This window comes from Sprattus sprattus, assembly GCF_963457725.1.
Source record: "Sprattus sprattus genome assembly, chromosome: 10".
In the NCBI taxonomy this organism is placed as follows: Eukaryota; Metazoa; Chordata; class Actinopteri; order Clupeiformes; family Clupeidae; genus Sprattus; species Sprattus sprattus.
This window is the reverse complement of record NC_137908.1, coordinates 18,235,541-18,257,754: the sequence shown is the minus strand read 5'-3', so window position 1 is coordinate 18,257,754 and position 22,214 is coordinate 18,235,541. Positions and strand designations below refer to the sequence as shown.

Below are 22,214 nucleotides of genomic sequence, written 5' to 3'. Positions count from 1 at the left end.
CAAATGTTTAGTGAAGTTGATGCATGCTATTTTAGAGGTTACCTGGCTTACTGAGTAATCCTGCTTGGTGCAATACCCCAACCTGGACTCTAGTTTCTGGAATGCAGGTGGCAGACTGGTGGACAGTGTATACAAACCCAACGCTGATGTTCCTTGCACTTTCCCTGGCATTTTTTGCAATAAATTCAATTGAGTGGGATTTTTTTTATGTGACTTTTTTTGTATTATATTTTGTTCTAATTTTGTGTCATTGTACATTTTCAATTTAAAGTAGTTTGAACTACTTTTTCTAAGTAGCTTTAGTTAATCAAACTAGACTACTCCCTACGGGTAGCTTTGCTGTAGTTTAACAATATCCAGTGTGAAGTAATTGGTAGCTTGCAAAGCTTCAAAGTAGCTTCACCAACACTGCATATGGGATTGTGTGGTCAGGCATGTTGGCTCCACTCTCTGGTTATTGGTTAGAGAACCACTGAGTTTCCTCATTTCGACAACAGACAATATTGACTGTTCAGATAGACATCTACAGGATGACTTGATTCTTACCAGTGGCTGATACAGTGCAGACTCTAGTACAGTAGAGCCTACCGGATGAAGAGGATTGTGTGCGTGCGTTTGTTTAACTCTTGTTAACTCAGGTCATGGATGATTCCAGTATGTAGAGAGCCATGCAGACATGTAAGAGCGTTATAATAAATTACATTAAAGGATTTTGTATAAGATATATAGGCTATGAGTTACAAGTGTGCCGTGAAGCTCAGACTTGACTTTCCACCAAGTAATTATTTGTACATATTGAACCAATTTAGCACAGTTTATGGTTTACAAGGACTATTTCTAGCTCTAAGCCTATTCAAATTATCCTCTAACTCTACCACCACAGCTTACTTAGTGTGCAGTTCTACACCATAAGGAAACGGAGGACAGTATTACTTTGGCATGATGACCACATTGACTGTGGACAGATCAACTTGACTAAACTCCACAATGAACTACTAACACAAATACGAAATGCTAAGTTACACACCCTAACACAAGACAAAAAGTGATTCATGAACTACATTTTCTTTAGAACAGCACAGTCAAATAAACAGAATAAAATAAGTCCTCACTCGCACGGCATGCTGGGAGCCACCCCACAGTCACTTATTATGTATTTTAGCTGCCTTTATGCCGCCAAAGGGGTGGTGTGGTATGCTGACGGACAAAAATACTGAGTGTGTGTATGTCGCTCGGTGGAAGTGTGAATGCTCCCAACACACCACTTTTCTTGTAAAATGTCCGGGATCATTTCAATACTTTAAAGAAAATATCCACCCAAGCAACAAACCCTTTTCTAGCCTGGGTAGGAGGCCATTTGTCTACAGAATCTACCATGTGTAGCCTAATCACGCACTATTAGGAAGCGTATATTTATTGATAATTCGATGCACTATTAACAGGAGCAAATGGTTGAGGCCCCTTTCATGATGTTGTATACTACACAACCAGACGTGAGGCAAGCTGTGGAGATATATAAAAGATAACGTCTCCGTCTAAAAATGCGATAACGCGTTTTAAAGCACAACGTGTATCATCTAGCAGTCTGTAAATCAAATGCAATCACGTTTTTATAAATGATGAATGAAAATCAGGGAGGCTTGGGATTTTGTATGAACCGTAAGGATAATAATATCCCAATGACTGCTTAAATCCACCCGGTCCGCATCAAAAGAGTGTCCTAGTATCATACCAGAATGATGGTTTACGACATAGGTTGCACATTTGGTTAAACAAAGGCGAGTGATCCACCTCCGCTCATCAGAATGTCAACCGAGGCGATATTCGGTGCTTCCAGATACTCCGTGACACTGGCCACCACAGATATATTTCAGGACCATGGTCAGCACCACTCGCATGGCTAGAAGTGGCCATCGCTCGCGCCTCTCGTTGAAAAAGAGCCACTTCAAGAGCCCTGCTCTCTTTCCCTCTGCTGCGCTCGCCCCTCCTCACCTCCTCATCGCGCTTCTCCTCGCGGTGACTGGCGAATGGAGACACAGCGCGCACACGTAAGCAGCGGCAGCAGTGAGCTAGAGCAACGCTTGGAGATTGCAGTGTCCGCGTCCGCATCTTCAAGGCAGGAGACGTGATTGAGCATTTGCTAGGACAGAGCACATTGTGGGGTCGGATCGAGCTCAGGATAACATAGATCAGTGGTTAAGAGTAAAAGGGTTTAAGGGTTTTTGTATTTTCTCATATTTATTCTTCGCTCGGTAATAGCCTATTGTTACCATTCCAACGTTTCAGTGCCTCGCAAGGTTACCGCAGTTGTAGGACAAAATGTTGGACCCATCATCCAGCGAGGAGGAATCCGAGGGGATAGTAGAAGAGGAAAGCAAAGAGGTGATGGCACCTCAGACCGGATCCCGAATCTCACCGAGCAGGACAAGCGAAAGCTCGGGTGGTCTCCAGCCAGGTAGCCGTGGCAGCAGTGCTCGGCCGTCCAGCCCAAGTCCATCGGCAGTTAGCGAGCATGAGAAAGAGGAGGTGGAGAAATTGCATAGGGAGGAAGAGGACCGAAAGAAGAAGCTGCAACTCTATGTCTTCGTGATGCGATGCGTTGCCTATCCCTTCAACGCCAAACAGCCGACCGACATGGCGAGGCGACAGCAGAAGGTAGGGAAAGGGGATGGGGTAGTTCACTAGTCTAAGGGAACTCATTTCAGCCTAACCTTGAAATGTTGACGGCCGACGTAAAAACCTGAATGAACCACAGTCGTAACCCAAGCAATCGGAATAGATCATTTACAGGTTCCAACGATGTCCCACGAGCGATTTCTTTATGTAGAAATGACCTATGCGTAGTGCTGGGGGCATGAGGCCCCATTGATGTCTAAAGATGTGGAGACAACTGGGACTGGGGCGAGTATTAGCTTCACGGATTTTGTCAGAGGGGAACCAAACTGATTGAGATCTGTAACCACGTCGAGAATTCAGCAGGCGACCCGTTGACAAATACTACGAGGTTGATAGACGTGGATCAAAATAAAGCCGTGTCATTGCTATAGTAGGCTACATCTCAATAGTCATGTGATGAGCCAATACAGTCTCCGCGTTCTTGCCGTAGCGGGATGTGTTTGTGTTTGCGCCATCTCTCTTGCCTCAACGAGTCCCTTCCCAAGGTGACTCTTGCTGGGGGCACACTGTACGTATGGGATGCTTTTAGAACCGCGAGGTACATAGTCATGACATTGCTGATACATGGATCCATATAAAGCTTTTTTACACTCATATTTATAACATAAAATTACTGGATTATAGGTGTTTTTTCTTTCTTAACATTTCTCCCCTCACAAATTGCTTGTTTCAGGATATCCCCTCAATGGATAACTAAGTGTTAGCCTACAGTTGCAGCCACATTTTCTTTATTCTTCAAATATATAGTGCTACCGCCCACGTTCATTTTTCTTTTTAAATCAAGGTAAACAGAAATGTACACAGTATTCTGACGTACTGAAAAGTTCACTGAGTTGAATGGTTCACTGTACTTTGTATTCAAATGATTTTAAACTGACAAATAGTCAGGCACACTTTGATCGTCCTTGTATAAACACATTATTCTGACCTTTCTCACCGTTTGTGCTTTGACCTTTTTTGAACAGTGAAAATGTTTAATAGATGTTTTTCAAAGCTGCCTAACCATGACAGCATATTTGCAGTCCAAATGCAATCAGGTGGTGCTAGGCTTCTAAATACATGTTTTATTAACAACTAGCCTATCTTATTTTCATCTACTGAACACTAAAAGGATGTGTGCCCTGTCCACTCTTTAGTTGCACACACACACAGGATAGGTCTTATTTAAAATATGCAACAAAACATTTACCTGTTCACTTAGCAAAACCCCATTCAATTAAAAATGTGAATGTTGGAAGTTATGTAGTTTGCTGTTGATCAAGATCATAATGGGAATTCAGTGACTTGCATGATATGTGTTAGAAAGGTGTCTCAACCAATGCATCAGCACATGCAGCCATTTGTTCAAGAACTCTTTAGTGTTTCAATCATGAGAGAAAATCACTTCTTGACGTACCAAACATTTAAAAGCAGAATTCAATATTATGACCATTCAGCTTTGGGATTTGCTCCTCCTTTTTTCATTGAGGGTTGTTTGTCACCCTAGCCATTGTAGTACTCAGAATTCCATTGGTTTGTTTGTCACCCGTAACCATAGCCATTGTAGTACTCAGGATTCCATTGGTTTGTTTGTCACCCGTAACCTAAGCCATTGTAGTACTTAAAATTCCTATGGTTTGAATGCCAGTGATGTTGTATACAGTGCTTATATTTTTGTCATGACTTGTAATCTATGACCTGAAGTGCTCCACTTTTACCAATATTAATTACCCCCTTACAAATATGAGATATGCCTAATTTATCTTTATTAGAGGACCTCCTTCTTGGAGTAGCAGGGTTCCTGGGCTAGAGCCATCTTTCACAACAATCTAATGCTCAGGCATGCTTGAACTACAAAACCTAATTGCAACAGCGTGAATCATGATCACAGTACCACATCCTCACAAAATGACATGAGCAAGTGTTGTTGGTTAATCCGTTGTGTACATGCTGGCTTCTCTTGAGCAGATGCATGGGTCTTTGTTATGCAGACGTGACCAGAGGCCCATATGGTTTCAAGTGCTATAATCAATAAGGCTATGTGCCCCTGCACTCCTGGAGAGTCAATACTGTGTCATTACAAGGAGTCATGTCTGAGCCACCAAGTGTAAGCTAGGGGTGTGGGCTTGTGCTGCTCATTTCTTGCATGGTGTCAGTCACACTGAGATGTCTTGCTGCCGTAACTTGTGGTTTTAAAATGTCCATGTCCTTGTGAGATTTGTTTATTCATTGCTGTCCCTATTTGTCATGTGTCAGAGTCATCTTCACAATTAGCATTTAATGCAGGTTGGATCCACGCCGAACGTGTTTGAATGTGTTCATTTCAGTTTTAATTCAATTTTTGGGTAACAAGGACAATTTCTTTTGCATGGGAAGACAATCATCAACCATCAATCATACCGACATAATTGTGTAATTACAAATACCAAAAAATCGTGTTTTCTACAAAGTCAGACATGTCTGTTAGCTTTAGCTGCATTACCTTTAACTCTTCTTTAGCTAGCAGGGACATCCTATCATGAGCCACACAAGACCATTATTTACCTGCCCCTACTCACAGCTCTGTAGATTCCTATGCAGCAGCTGTAGGGAGTACTATGCCTCCACGCACTGAAACAGCCAAATAGCAATAGTCACAGATGGACACTATCTATTTCTTCATCATTGTTTCATACCCTGACATTGTGGGATACACTTCATGCCAAAATGACCAGCACTCTGTTCTTTTTGTGCTGGTGCAGGTTAATGTAGTGTAATGCTATGTTAGAATTTATTAAGAGCAGATAATGCTAGCGCAATCCTTTCCTTTCCAGCATGCCCATTATGTTAATGGGAAGAGTCTAGAGTGAAGCACTAGAGTGGTACCTGAGGCGTAGTGCAACCTGTACACACACGCTATGTTTATGGTTGTGTTTATGCACCTCTTTCATGTTCAACAGCATTGTCAGGTCTCTCACTCTTTTTAAGAGCTCTGAGCTATTAGGGAGTTCACACTCAATTAAGTTGCATCAGAAATGCTGTATATTTATTACAAAGGGAATGAGATTATTTTATTGTTATCATTCACAATATTATAATATCTCAAATAAAATGTATGTTTTATTTTAAATAAGTACATTTTCAGATCTATAGTGAAGCCAGTGCCAAATTTCTGCCCCATTTTGGAGCCTTCTTTAAGTCATCTGTAGTCATAGCTCTTTTTTTATTTTTCCGATTTTCATAGCTTGATGGCTTTAGAAAAGTGCTTTGAGACTGTTCTAGTTTTACAATCCATGGCCTCATGAGCTCAGGTGAGCCTTCATGCTCGGCAGGTTGTGGGAGTAATACAGCAGCACATTGGCGGTTGTGCCTGACGCATTTGCACTGCAGTGGGTCTATGTTTTGCTGTTATCTGTTGTTCAGGAGGCTGATAGTTGTCTGCATGCAGGGTAATGACTGAGATATCGGGAGCAGACAGGCCTTTTTTTGTCTATTGTTTAGGTCAGGCCGTTACACCTTGACATGCTGAGCGGTGACCCTGTGAAAGACAAACACAATGGAGCAATTACAGACTGTCACTTTCCATCGGGCCCTTTGGAAAATAATTTACCTCCAGTGGGCGCAATGAAAGTGCTATTCTTTGTGGTCAACGAAACATGTTTTAGTGGTGCCAGCCTGGGACCTTTCTTGTCTTCTTCACCATTTTATTCCTCTATAACTGAGATAGCATGTTTGGACAGGCACACATGTCTGGGCAGGGGTTTGCACGAATATGTTTATCTAACACTTTCATGTGCTTGTGGGGTGTTATGATGAATTCTGTTTTTACCTACACGTTGTATTGCCCACAACTAGATTTCAAGAACAGATATGATCATGAAGTGGTTAGTCACGTTGCACCTTAACATTATTTCTTTCACCCAAAGGGGTTTTCCAGTACTTCTGTTCCAGAAAAGAGACATCCATAATCCAAAGCTCTTCCCCTAAAGACTGATTTTTATTCAGCTCTATTTGAAAAGAGCAAGGCAGGCGAGCAAATGCCTCTGTCTGAATTTTTAATGGAGAAAAAGTTCCTTAACTGGATTTGACTGACTATGCCCATGTGAGTTGCTAACCCAATCAGTTGGTCTGTTGCTTAGTGCAGCCTACAATGGGCTGTGATGAGATTACCTCCTCAACCCCCTGCACCCCCTGCAGCCCCAATGACTCCTAAACCACCTGCCTGACTGCCAGGCTGCTTGAGCGGGGACCTAAGGTCTGATCAGCTCCTTCCTCTCCAAAATGAGATGGTAATCACCACGCCATTGTGCTTTACAGGGTTGGAGCTCTCTGACGATGTGGCAAAAGTCATACATTTCTTCAAGACAAACTATTATGGGGAAGAAAAATCTTGCTTTGCTCCACTGAACATTATGAATATCTCTCTCTCACCTCTACCTCTCTATTTCTTTCTCTCTTTCTCGCTCTCTATCTCTCTCTCTCTCTCTCTCACTCTGTGTGAGGTCAATAAAGACAGAAAATAACAGAAGAGAGAACATTGACAGCAAGAGGGAAGACTTGAAAGCAAAGCTCTCTTTTTGACCCATGCACTTTTAATTATAGCATCAGATTTCTGTTTATGTCGAAAGTATTGTCTTTAATAATGATTTATATATATCTTTAAGCCTGCAGAACAGAAGAGGCTCAATGTGCCTATAGTGCTTTGTTAAGTCATACACAGGGGTTTTGCTTCAACACATCAACCTGACACATTATGTTGTACTAATCATGGTGTTGATATGATAATTGTGGGCCAGTGAGACCACAATCAAAACTCAATCTAATTCATGATGGTTAATCAAACACTTAAGAAGACAGATAATGTGAGCAGACTCATCAGTGCTGTGACCATCAATACCTCCAATGCCATTTACTGATTAACATTTAAGTCTGCATCCACAGCTTTGCATTTCACCGAAACACAGTTGTCTGGTCATTTAAATGTACAGATAGAGGCAAATATGAGCTATTTATTTTGTAGAACCTGTCGGATTCACAAGACAGTGTTCATTTAAATGCAGAAAAAAAGCATCCCAATTATAAGGGATATGTAAAACGATCATTGCTAAAGTGAATATAGTATGTTTCCCTCTTGCCTGATTCTCGTGTTATTCCAGTAATTAAGGTAATTCTGTGTTTTTAGTAGATTTGTTACTGTATATCTGTTTCCTCAAAGCAGCCTTTTGATCCAGGCAAAACACACTTTTTGCTGCAGACTAAATCAGTGGAAAAATGAACATAGACAACACATTACAAGCTGGTTCATGTGAGTTTATAAGTTTTTTATGAACTATCTATTTTAAAATATTATCGATATTTAAAAATGTGTGGGACTGAGAACCAAAAAGGGAACACTATCCAGATTTTATTGCCTAGCCTTCTTACTGGTATATGGCTTGCAATAGGATGCTCTGAGCATTGGACTTTAACAGTAATGGAGTTTGTTAAATACAATAGGCAGTGCTGGTAAACGTGGGCGGCATTTTAGTACGTGGGCATGCTCAGGGTATTGCCTTCACAAACAAATATGTGGTTTAATTAGAAACATCTTCATAGATTTGCAGTATTAGATCTGATTAGGAAGACAACACTTTGAATGTGTGACTGTACAGTATGTCCAGCCTGAGTCCAGCTAATAAGCTGTGGTACATTTCAGAGGCCTTTTAGTGTCCAGTTCAGGATTAATTAGAGACACTTTTGTCTGTTTTATGAGTCTTCACAGGAATGCTTCCCTTTTGGGAAAAAAAGACGACAGATCAATTAGCAGGAAGAATTATAGTTCTGTCTACAGAGTACATCCACCTACATCTGCCCTTGTGACTATGTACACACTAGGAGACATGAGAACAATACACCAGGGAAGAGATAGAGAGAGAGAGAGAGAGAGAGAGAGAAATAGAGGATTAAGTGTGAGAGACTTAATAGGAGTGTAGAACATAGTCTGAGCAAATTCTAATGAACTAAGAACAAATTAATACAAAGTTTTGTCACACAAAATTGACATTTGAAATAACCCAGTACAAGAAACACCGAATAATGTAACGAAATACATACACAAACGCCTTGGAAAGCAACACCCCAAAGAACACGGGGTGGTCTTGATGTCATCTTGAATGAATAGAATACAAAGCAACTGGGAGAAAAATATTTCGAAAATCGAAGCATTCCTTCTTTCATTGTTATGTCCCATTATGGTAGAAATACTAGCGCATCTGTAAGAAGAGAGATGCTGGGAGGTGTCGGCTAAATGCACAATCACCTGCCATGACTTAAGGAAACATCTGAGACTTCCCCAGCATCGCTTCATTTGATCATTCTGACACATTTCCATTTTATTATTATCACCATTTTACCTTTCATTGTGTCAGCGATCTGCAGTGTCACAAAAATGATCAGCTTTGGCAACACTCACTCTCTCAGTCTCTGGGCTCTGTGAAGCACCTAGAGACAATTTCAATTGTTATTGGCTAAATATATTGAATACAAATTAATTGGATTGAATTCTATTTATAGCATGTAGTCATGCCAGTAAGGGTGTTTTGAATGGAGAGAAAGAGAGAGATTGTAACAAAAGAAGACTATGAAAGTGTTGGAAGGAGAGCGATTGCTAGGTTTTATAATGGAAGGATAACCCGATGTCTGTACTGTCCAGCTGAGGCTAAATCAATATCCTTTCTACACACACACACATACACACTCACACACACACACACACACACACACACACACACACACACACACACACACACACACACACACACACACATACACACACACACACACACGCACGCAAGCACACACATACACACACACGCAAGCACACACATACACAACCACACACAAACTGTCACACCATCTTCCCACTACCCTTTCTCTCTCAGCCCTTCCATAGACTACAGACCTCCACATGTCCCTTTCAATGCCATTTCACTGTCTATTCCTCTCTCCACCATTGTGTATTCCTCTCCCCACCATTGTGTATTCCTCTCCCCACCATTGTGTATTCCTCTCCCCACCATTGTGTGTTCCTCTCCCCACCATTGTCTATTCCTCTCTCCACCATTGTGAAATCCTCTCCCCACCATTGTGAATTCCGCTCTTCTGTCAGCCTTCATCTGGACCTTGAAATTCCAAATTCCTACACTCTTTCTTTCCCCCTCCCCTGTGTGACCTTTGCCATTCCTCAAGGTGGGAGGAAGCAGTAACCTCAACGCCTCCCGCCCAATCAATGCTCCATAGCAATCAGATTTCAGAGCAGTCAGGTGATCATTCGGGCTCTGTGGCGGCATTTCTCATTTCAGCTGCTCTCCTACAACGTCAGAGCATAGAGTGCTGCAGTATACAGCCATGGCGGACGGATTCTTCCAAGCTCTTAGAGAGGGTGTGTTCTTGTATTAAATATTAAATGTGCGCCCAGGCTTAAGCACTCGCTGGTGGGAAGCCACCTCAGGCAGGCTGCTCTGTCACATGGAAGAGAGTTTTATTTTTAGGATTAGGGGAGCTGAAGACGAGTGCTCACCCACAGACTTGCTGGCTTTCCTGAAATGGGTGGTGCCACTCACTGTTAGCACACAGTTGTAGCACAAACACACACACACTCCCACTCATGTGTGTATGTGGCATGAACATTTACTCAAGTGTGTATATACACTGCATTCGTGCCAGCATATGTGCTTTGTCATATACTACAGCACACTAGACATAGGAGTACAGGTAGGAAAACACAGATGCATTGGGGCATTAGGTAATTACATATTCACACACACACAGCCACATTTTTAGATGTTACATGTCAGACCCACCATGGGGACGCATGCCCTGGTATTTCATGACTTAGTTTGTCTTGTCTGCACTGGTGGTGCACTGTAAAGCATTATGAAACAGCAGTGGGGTGTCATCTATTGGAAGTCTGGAATGTGTCAAGGTGGAAAGGATTTTTCAAATTCAAGTGACAGTGGAAAGGAAAGCGGATTTGGTGCCCTATGTCAGTTCTAGCAGCAACAATCTCAGCTTTGGGCTCTTTATCATTCTCTCCAATCCTTTTCCAGGGTTGACCCTTTCAATCTTTTCTAATCTCTGCTATTTGTTTTCATTTCTCTTGCCCCTGTGTTTCTCATCCTACAATCACCTTGTGTGTGTGTGTGTGTGTGTGAGAGAGAGAGAGTGTTTTTTTTTTGTGAAGAGTGCACAGGCGATGTGGGCCCCAGGAGGTACTGGCACCTGTCCTGTGTTTCTGATTAAAGAACTGCAGTACTCTGGTGTAGCGGAGCAACGTCAGCTACATTCACCCACTCCACACAAGACAGAGCATGCCAATGGCCAGCCGTGGCCTTGCAAACACCAGCCACTCACCAGCCTCCATCTTACAATTCATTTTTCAAATCCACAGCAGGCATGGGAAAAATCACACAGAATGTTACGTAAGCCAAAATGAGGCATTGTGTAATACTCGCTCCATGGGCAGCTCTGCTAAGCATGAGTGCTTTACCATGCTGCCTGTCTGTAGTGTATGCAGGGATTTTTTTTGTATTTAATAAAGAGGTTTGGTTTGGATTATTTGCTAATTTACTAAACCAAAACACAAATGGAAACCAACCCCACATCCTTTGTGTTTAATTTTTCAGGCGAGATGTATTTCAGCATACAGCATTCTCTTTCATGTTTGATGGAAATAGCTGCAGTTCTATTTTATTGACCGAAATAATTAGCTTGAATCTATTTTTAGTGCTAGCACTTAAATGAGTGAATACTAAATGAAAAAAATGGCTAGCACCAACTCTCTGAATGGTCATGGATCTGTTGAGAATATGATTAGGAGTAAATTGCTATAATAATAATTGCAGTGGATTATACCAGCTGTTGCTGACTGGTCTGCTCAATATCAGAGTAGCGACGACTACAAACACTGCTCTCTGTCAGAGGAGAGACGACTACAAACACTGCTCACTTGCAGCAGAAAAGCAAGTCTGTGCTGGTTGCCCGGTACCTCTGTGCAGATGGGGAAGGGGGGTCTCTTCATGAGTGGTGGAGTGTCTGAGTGCAGTGGGATGGAGGAAGCAACCAGAATCAGAAGGGGGGAGGGGGAGGGGACAACGACTGGAAGAGGAGTTTGAACATCATGTTCCTTTCTGTTATGCTGTCTTGACTTTTACTTGGTGACTGTGCATGTGTGTGTCTGTTTCATCCTTCCCCCTCATTTCTCTAGTACCACTCATGCTTGGTCTTTATGATAAGTGTGTTTGTGTGCGTATGTGTGCGTATGTGTGTTTATGGGTGCGTGTGTGTGTGTCACACCTGCCAGAGTACTTACTGAGTTTCTCTCAAGCTTTTTACTGAGGATGTGTGTGTATTTGCGGTATTGTCTTTTTCTGTAAGGTCCTTTTTCGCGTGTATGTTTTTGAGAATTCATCTGTGTCTGTGTGTGTGTGTGCACTTGTGTGTGTGTTTATACATGGCTGTGTGCATTTGTATGTAGTCTATGTCAGCATGTGTAGATACAGCTGTGTCTGTGGGTACATTCTGTGCGCGTTGTGTATCTGTGTGTACATGAGGGTGTGTCTGTTTGTCAGGCAGCATCTCAGCTGCACTCATATCCCATTGTGTGGCCTCAGCTTTTTGCCATTTTGAACTGCAGAAGGTCAGCAGCTCTTTTGTCACCTGCTCATGAGCCTTGTGCTGACATGACCAGCGATGAGGTAATGCTCCCCAATGGCCCAGCAGTCTTAGGCAGGGTGGATCACCTTACATACAGCAGTCTGTATCAATGGCTTTGCAGTCCATTGTTCTGGACATTGACCCCACAACTGGACATTTGTACATTAATTGACTACATTTATTGTACTCGTGGTCAAATGGAAGTGATGCCCTAATGTTTTTATGGTCAGAGAATGTTTCACAATGTAGTGAGTATGTTTTTGCATTTCTCATAATTTTTCAGGCCCTAAGTATATTTAAATATCAAGTATATTTGAACTTATTTCGTCTTTACTTCGCAGCTTAGTTTTTTTAAGAGGTAAAGTTTGGTAACAGTTACAAAATAAGATGACATATTTCAGGTAAACTGAACAGGGCAGCATACTGATTATATGGTTGAAATCCACATCCTACTTTCCTCTTTGAATTGTGCTGTCTTCTTTTTCTTACAATTCAGTCTTTGAGCATCTCTATCAACACACTAAAGACTGCCAGTGTGAGGATTTAAGGCCATTAACACAAATGCATTAAGTGTATTAGAACTTGAAAAAGCCCCCTGTCAATACAAAATCTATGCCTGGAATAGCAGCAACGAAGACTGAGTGAAACCATTCCCAAGGAGCATGTAGATACTGTATATATTTTTGATCTCTTCCATCTCTGTATCTGTGTATGTGTATGTATGTTTGTGTGTATGTGTGTGTGAGTGCAGTGTGCCATCTCCATGTGACAGGTGAAAGGGTCATAAACAATGTTGAAATTTTCCTGATTATCTTTGTACGGTTATACAGTGTGTGTGTGTGAGTGAGTTAGTCTTAGTGTTTGTGTATACTTTGTGTGTATACTCTTTATATATTTCATATATGTGTGTGTGTGTACGGTGTTCTCTTCCTTCACATCCAACTGAAAGGCTGAGGTGGCCTCTTTATGACGTGTATATGTGTGTAGGCGTGACCCTGCCCTCACATGTGTCAGGTAAACGGGCTGATGAATGTCCCTGGGGGTCTTTACGGCGTGTCCATGAATCCTCCAGCCCCGTGCAATCTCAATAAGAGCCGGCCCGTGCAGGAATCGATCGTCCGCGCTGTAGCCAAACAGGCCTGCTGAAGCGCTGATGGAGATTCTGCCTCTTTTCCCCCTTGCACTCCTTCCTTCAGTGGATTTCGCAGTTCCTCGGCTCTCCTGTTAATTACGGGAGCGAGGGAGGGAGGGAGCAGAGGAGCGGGCCCCCAGTCGCTGGCCAGGGAGAATGGGCTTCCGTGACGTGATGTGACGCAAAGCAAAGGGAGGCATTAATGCCCTCTGGCCTGCTGAAGGGGAAGAGTGGATAAGATGGAGTAGGAGCAGAGCAAACACACACACACACACACACACTCACAATATTAGACATACACTGATATATAAAACTATGAGAGGTGAGGTATGCAATTGTAGACTGGAGAGGTTTTCCTATACTGAATTAGTTCAAAAATGCACCATGACATACGCTTTTAGGAAATAAACTAGCTTACCAGTTACTTTAAAAAACCATAACGAGACTTCTACAAGCCATGCACATCTATAGCACTATTCAGACTCAAGCAAAGTTAGTGTGCATCATGAACTGTACAACATGTTAATGCTTATCATTTCAAATGTATTTTTGCTTTGTTTTGGCTTGTTGCTAGGCTGTCCCACCCCATCCCACCATGCCAGCTCTCCCTATTACACAGATTTGAATTTTGCCGTGTGACTACATACCTTCGCTGCCAGCTTAAAGCGGGAACAATGATGACCCCCCCCCCCCCCCATGCTAAACAGGCTGTGTAAAGACAGATCTGGAGACTCATCACTCTGACTTGTTCAGGAATAATATCACATTGCCATGGTGATTCCCTATTTTGGAAAGTCTTTATCTGAACGAAGATTCAAAGGTCAGCTTTTGAAGACAGGACAAACACAGTTTGAGTTGAATGCTGTGGCAAAAGGTGGTGTCTGTCCCTGTGTATGTGTATTTTTGGCCCACAAATGACTCATGCTGTATGTATCTAGCTGAACCAGCTTAATCACAGTTATGTAATCCAATCTTTAGGCATTTCAGAGGAGCGTTTAATTCATATGCAGAGTGGGGATGTTTTTAACAAAAAGGAAGTGGTGCATGGCAGCATGCTGCAGTCTGGAAGCCTGTACAGGCACTGCCTGAGCTCTGGTCAGCTGCTCATCCCAGTGACGTGAAGAGATGTCTCACGAGTCAAATTATCATGATTTTTTTTGTCTTTCTTCAAAATGTGCGCACACAGAGAGTGAGAGAGACATTATCAAATTGATTCTCTTTTATCTTTGTCTTTCTTGATGTTCATGTTCCTCTGATTAGCTTGTGCTGAGAGCAGCATTTGCGCTTGTGTAGAGTGTGTGTGTGTGTGCGTGCGTTTGTTGAGTGTGTGTGTGTGTGTGTGTCTCCACAGTGTGTCTGTGGATCTGTGCTTGGCCTGAGCTCCATACCAGAGGCAGATTTGTTGGCTTTGGAGATCTGTCAGCCTTCTTTTAAGTCGTCTAGCTCTCCACTCTCTATCTCTCTCTTTTCTCCTCCTCATCTACCCACCCGCCTTCCCTCACCACACACACTCCCAAATACTGTCTTTTTTGCAAGCACACACACACTGCCCTTTATAAATGTGTATGCATCATCATGAACATATATGACAACAATAATAAACACACATAAATATGAAAAATGTGCTCATTGAAATACAAATACATACGCATATGCATACACACTTCAGAGACAGACATCAATAACTGACTCACTGGCACCTTCCCAGCTGTTAACAGCTGTCTTTGTGCTCTACCACATGGAGAAGGTCAATGAGACAGGGAGACAGGCTTTGCTTATCACTGTCTCCCAGAGAGGTCAGTCAAGGACAAAGAAGATAGCTCAGGGATATTTCATAAAATTCCTCCTCTGATAAGCTGACCGGCTCTCAATAGGTAATTCTGGGGGTATACATACAGGGTCAGCATATCAAGTCATTCTCTTACGATGCCATAAAGTTTCTTATATATTGTACTATGAGCTTAGTGTCACTGCAGAATCCCTTGCTCTGCACGTTAGTTGGAGTGGTAGGGTCAGCAAGTCCTGAAGCCTGGCCCTTCAGTGAGGCCATCATAGAGGACAAGACTGACACAAGGCAGTTTCTCCATCACATCACATGTCACTCGAACATGAAATCTGCATGTGTATATACGCAGGTGTGCATATGTATGAGTGTTATTACATTACATTCTTATTAACTTACATTCCTATTACATTATGTGTGCGTGAATTTTTGTCATATTTTCTGCCCGTGTGTGTGTGTGTGTGTGTGTGTGTGTGTGTGTGTGTTTGACTGTAGACTAGTGGGCTGCAGTGATATGTGTTTGGTAGGTGGCTGCCACTGAGAGAAGAGGTAGAGATGAGAAGAACACACAGATGGCACAGTGATGCCTCACAGGCTACTCACACAGACTCACTCTCCTCCCCCACTTCACACACACACACACACACACACACACACACACACACACACACACACACACACACACACACACACACACACACACACCACCATGCTGACATCATTGCAGAACCAGTGCAGATACAAAAGGACAAGGCTGACAGAAAATATGACAAAAAATTCACACAACACATTTCAGTTCTGTATAGAGATTCTGACAAGGTAACATGTAGGCATGCACAACAACATGCCTCACATACACTGAATCTTTTATTATCCTAAAAAGCTATTGTAAAGTTTTCGGCCCAGAATTCTTGTTGAAAAGAAAAAAGAAGAAAAGATGAAATAGTCACACTGAATATGAGCTTGGAAAGCATCACTCATTATCTAGATCATTTCAGGTGAGAGTTGCTAAAAAATCGCAGACAGCGGACATATTATAAATGCAACCCGTCCACAGGCTTTGATTAAAACCTTTAATAAAGTAGAGCTCATAAAATATTGAGCCAAACTTCAATTTCCTCTGCTCCTGGATCTCTGTCTCTTAAAATGAAAATGCTGAGTGCATATGTTATTACCATTTTGCCAGTATTAAATCAATGAAAACTCAGAGGCCCTTTTCTGAACTGAGTCACAGGACATATATATGACGATATCACCATTCATGAAGATATCACCAAATCAGTGTTTATGATCTTAATTAAATAAAAGAAGTATGCGTTTTTGTCAGAACAACCGCTTACTTTATTTGACTTCTCTGAGGGTGTTTTGCACTTCGTCTACTCTCTTGTGGGCTAGTTGAGCCCTACTACATATGCATGCGATGCAGGTCAATGATGAGAGAGGAGTTTGGGTTGCTGGTCTCTATGGTGTTCATCATGGCAATTCCAGAATTTCACTGTGTTGAAACACAAGTACGAGAGAGAATATGAGAGACTGCCATGGTGAAGCACTTTATTGCAGCAAGCCCAGTATATACATACAAATGGAAAACTGCTGCGAATGAAAAATCAGTTTTTCAATTGGCAATAGATTGTTTCAGATTTTTTTATAATGAGTTTAACGTTATAGGATAATAAATGTATGGATGTGTGTGTGTGTGTGTGTGTGTGTGTGTGTGTGCGTGCGTCCGTGTGTGTGTTTGAGACCACGAAAAGGGGGTTGGGCAAAGGTTTAGAAGGACTGACTGAGACACAGTGAGTGCGGAGCCCTCTCTGCCATGCAATGAACTGTTCACAAATCATACTGCTTGTTTTTTGACCTCTCTGCCTCACCTTTGAGGGCTCAGATGCTCTTTTGACTCAGCCATACTGGTCTAATTAGTTTTGTGGTGTAATTACCATGCCAGCTCAGGGTTTCAGCTGCTGGCCACAGTTACTGTTTGTTTTTACGCTCATGCTCTCTCTCTGACTTTCTGTGTCCTCTATTTCTGTTCCCTGCATAGACCACAAAGCAGCAGCTGCAGACAGTGAAGGACCGTTTCGATTCTTTCCTGAAAGGAGACACCCAGATTGTTGCAGATGAGGCCTTCATCAACGCTGTCCAGAGCTACAACGAGGTACAGTGCTTCTGCCAAAATGGCTCGAAAGAAACAGATGTGCATTAGAAATTGCATTAGGCTAATCGCCTTTTTATGTGGATTTATCTGTCAACGAGATCCAAAAACATTTCCATGCACATTGTACATCCAAATACTCAATGAAGGAAGAGTTAACTACATTAACTTAAAACATTTTACACAGGGTCACAGGGGAGGGTTCTTAAAAATGCCAATTCTATGTGGTAGGCATTATTGCTGTGGAACATATATGTTTCCACTGTCTTTGAGGGGTACTATATCAGAAAACAGAATTGGGTGATTGGGTGATTGGGTGAAAAAATATCTTTAAAAATCAAAACCTTTTTCAGACTTCAGCTACCTTACAGTCCCAGTAAGCTGTTGGTAGTAAGTGATTTTGGTATTGTTTATAGTGCTGCAGATATGAGACCCTGGCTGATCAAAATTACTTTGCGTGACTGAATTTGCATAGTGATGAGGGTTATGAAAACCTCTCCTGGGACATTTAAAAGCTTTCTCTTTGGCTCACAGCAGCAGCAGTCTGCTGTCTAAGAGTGTCACTTCGCACTAGCCTATATGATCATCCGAGGCTGGTAATGATGAGGTCATCATGTCATGTTGAGCTCCTCTGCTCTGAGGGGGCCGGCTGCAGGTGGACTGCCTCACCGGATCTGTGTTTGACTGACAGGTGGCTAATGCTGCTTCTAAATGGGTGCTTGCTAATGTTCACAGAGCACCTGGCACAATTAGATTTCATCTCATGAAGAGTGACAGGTCATTGACTCATCACTAGTTATTTCTTATGAGATAAAGATTAAAAAAAAGATACAAATTAGACTTCTTACATTTAAAACCACACCTGTGACATATCTAGAATTCAAATAATTGGTGTCAGAAAATGTACCATACAAACAGTATATGTAACTGACATAATAAGACTGCATACTGTTAATATATATGAGACCTATACATGTATCTTCATGACGTGATGATAAGAGGAAGCACTGACGCTAGCAGCTCTGTAAGGTTGATTCATTAATTTGTTTAATGCCATTTATTTAGCTTTATTCAGTGTCATCTGGTCAGGTAGCCCCATAGCAATCAATGACTTGACAAGGGGAACTGACAATTATTGTTTTATTAATTTTGCTGTACCGAATCCTCCTTTATTATATCAGAAATTAAAGAGCTAATGAGTATGATGTTCAGCTTTCCTCTTGGCTGCGGATCTGCACCTTGCCAAGTCTGTACTGAAAGTCTAAGCCCTCCGGACACATTAAGGAGCACAGAGTGTTGCTGATTATGTCACACCCTACAGCAAAAGACCCCAAGGTTATCATTATGAAGAGAAGTTAATTACATTAAAGTGAACAAAGAACTGGAACTGGTACCCTATCCGTACACTGGGGTACTGATAGCTAATGTTATTTTGTCCTACATCTCAATGCAGTGACAGAGCACGCATTGCCTTTGAACATTCTCAAAATGAATCCATATACTGTATACTGTTCGTCTGATACACATAAGACCTTTGATGTCATGCTTTTCTCTCGTAAGGAAAGCACATATGGTTTATAATCAGTCCAATTAGAGAGGAGGTATAATAAGACCAATAAGAGAAACCTCCCTTGGAGAAGTTCTGTCTCTCAGGAGCTCTGTATGAACAATGGTGCCGTCACAGGATAGTCCCCTTGAGGGTGAGCCTCTGTAGCCAACCTTACCCTTCCAACCTTCTCCCAATCGGAGACGCAGAGGCACTCCTGTTAGCCAATTAGCATCACACTGTGATGACATGGAACCCATCAGGGTCTGGATCTGCTGCTTGAGAAGATCGCCTGTGGGAGTGTAGCCGATCCCTATCCAAAAACCCATTTGATGTAAAAGCATCCTGTTGACCCCTGCCTCCAGTACATTTGGATCCCTATTTCTATTCCACACACAAAGTCCGCAAATGGCGAGTGGGGCAACTGAATTAACTGAAAGGATGGAGCGCTTTTATTTCAGCTGAAAAGCTTGCAGAAGGGAAATGGCTCAGCAGCTGGCAAAGAGTCATGGGAAACAGTTGCCTGGATCCAAACCAGGTTGCAATTTAAAGACCCATTCGTCTTCCCTATCTCAGGAGGCGGTAGAGGGGGTGAAGTGGTGAGGAAGTGTGGGTTGGGGGGTTTAGGAGATGGAGGTTTTAAGAGTAGTCTGGATAAAATGCCAGCCAGATATAACTGCTAGAGCTGTGACTGTACTGATATAACATAAATCAAAAATTCTTTAATCTTACACCTGTGGAAAAACTACACTTTGGTGTGGACATTAGCAGGGCAGTATTCGGACACACCACTGAGTTGCTGCCTGTGGTAAAAAAAAAAAGGTGCAGATGATGTCAGGAAAGTCCAGCTTTCCTAATTAAAACTTCATACATAATTCAGGTTGTCACAAGGAGATTTTTTTTTCTTGCTTTTTGATAACTTATTCATTTTCGTTTCGCATATTTTTTTATTTTAACTTTTTTTAATTTAAACACACCGCTCCCCAGCCTTAATGGTCTTGGCATAATACTGCAGTACATCACTGTAGAGATTGCACATTCATGGTGTCACTTTAATTTTTTATTCATAAAGTTCACCCTTTGAACAACATCTACCTTCAGGCTGCCTTCAGTTGGTTCACTGCCTTCATGATATGTCAGTTAGACAAAACACACATAAAGTCAAATGTCACTTTGTGGATAATTTAATCTGAATAAAGCCAGCAAGAGATTCTTGATTATTCTTTATTGTATCACAAATATTTGCATCTGATTATGCGATCATTACAGTTCAAATACAAAGCTTTTACAATTTTAAAATGTTTTGTTGTTGACACATTTGGGCTTCAACAACTCTTCTGTCATTCATTATTAAAACAAAATCAAAGCCACAGCAAACACTACTTAGACAAGCTGTCTTCACATTCTGATATCAATCCCACAAAATGCATGATTTAATATCTTTGACCATTAGGCTTTTTAGTAAGCAGATCATATTTACTATGGCCCATGCATTGAAGGTATTAGGGGTGGGGGAAAAAAAATCGATTAATCGATTAATCGATAAAACGATTCAGAAAAGTTTTATTTAATCAATTTTTTTTTACACATCCATTTAATGTTGAAATGCAATTATCGATTGATTATCGGTTATCAATTCGAAACCGATACACGATTATCGATGCATTTCGACTATTAAATCATTTGAGTTTGCAACTCAGAGTCTAAAATCACTTCCTACTTTGTGTTTGATAATTAAAGAAAATAAACAGATGAATTACCTTCTCTATTTGCTTTATTAGAGAAAAAGCTTTTTCTTGTCACAATTTTGACTTTCTATGAGCAATGCAATAATCGATGCAGCTTGCATTTCAACATAACATTTTCTTTTTTTTTACACATCCATTTTTTTTTTTTTTACACATCCATTTTATGTTGAAATCGATAATCGTTTTAAAATCGGTAATCGATTTAGAATCGAATCGTTGACCTCTGAATCCGAATCGAATCGTGAGGTGCCAAGAGATTCCCACCCCTAGAAGGTATAGGATAGACTTCCACACTTATTTAATATTATATATATCATTGCAATGAAATGAATCAAAAAGGCAACAGATTTTTTTTAAAGATGATTGTATAATGACTCACATGTTGCCACAATCATTGTCACCAGAGTATACCTCCAGGGCAAACAGCTGTCTGAGTTAAGGCTGTTTTATGCATCTGCATGAGCTCATCAGTCCCTTCAAAGAAGTTCAGTGAGGGGTCAAAAAAGGCCTTTTTTTATACAGGGTGAAATTGCGAGGTACCTGAAGGTGATGTATGATCTACAAAAACCTTAAAACTCCTATTATAATTATGTGCATGACTCCTTCCTGACGACCATAGCAGCTTACACAGTCAGTTAGAAGCAGAACATATGCACTAGCTGTTAGGTAGCTAATATGCTAGCACTGCATTTGCCCATGCCTACCCAATATAGCGATTTAGTCTTATAGCCAAAACCTGGAAATACAACAGCAAATGATTAAACAGGTTTTTAAGTAGGGTGACCAGACGTTTTTGCCCGGACATGTCCTCTTTTTGAGACCAAAAATTTAGGGCAGGGATTCCAATATTGTCCGGGATTTTGCCTCACCGGATATTTGAGTTGCGTTTCTCTGTGATGGTCTCACAGTGTCGCACAATGTAAACAAGCCTGTGATCAAAGATGAAGATACATCTTGAAGAGTACCTTATGCTATACAGTAAATGCCCTTTACATGGGAAACCTATCTCTGTCATGGTTTTCATTATTTTAGGGGAGGGAAATAGTCAGTAGCAATCTACAACACAATTATATACTTACCCTACATAAACTATGGAAACTATTAAAAAATTAAAAAATTAATTTTGAATTAAATTCAAAAATGTCTTATTTTCTTTGGTATTTTTGTCCTATACAGATGTGCTTCGATGATTGCTTGGTAATATACATCTTGTTTTCTAATGTTAAGTCTCTATTTGATCATGCAACGAGACGATACAATATAGCTAGTTTAGTCGCAAAATCTGAACGTCAAGACCGACAGGCTGACTGAGCAAAGCCATTGCACACCGGCAAGCCAAACAATGCCTTTCAAACATAACCCTACACCCCCCCGCCCCCTCCTAAAGGCATAATGTTGCATTTCAACTAGTCCTGCCTCCCTCTTATGCAGCATTGTCTTCACAGCTAACATTAGCTAGCCTGCTTATCTCGGCCAGGCTCACTGGAAATCACATGGTGCTCAAAAGTGCTAAATGTGTACGGGCT

At 41.5% G+C, this 22,214-nt stretch overlaps 1 protein-coding gene across 3 annotated transcripts in view; it reads left to right on the top strand.

Annotated features, from left to right (window-relative positions):
- Positions 1 to 2,319: 2,319 nt before the first annotated feature.
- cadpsb (Ca2+-dependent activator protein for secretion b) overlaps positions 2,320 to 22,214 on the top strand; it is a gene marked incomplete at both ends in the record, with an annotated part of 77,475 nt that continues 57,580 nt past the window's right edge. For all 3 annotated transcript variants that reach the window (XM_080845651.1, XM_080845649.1, XM_080845650.1), the window contains 2 exons: positions 2,320 to 2,655; positions 17,284 to 17,397. In XM_080845651.1, coding sequence (XP_080701777.1) covers positions 2,320 to 2,655; positions 17,284 to 17,397 — 450 coding nt within the window. The remainder of the gene's footprint in view (positions 2,656 to 17,283; positions 17,398 to 22,214) is intronic.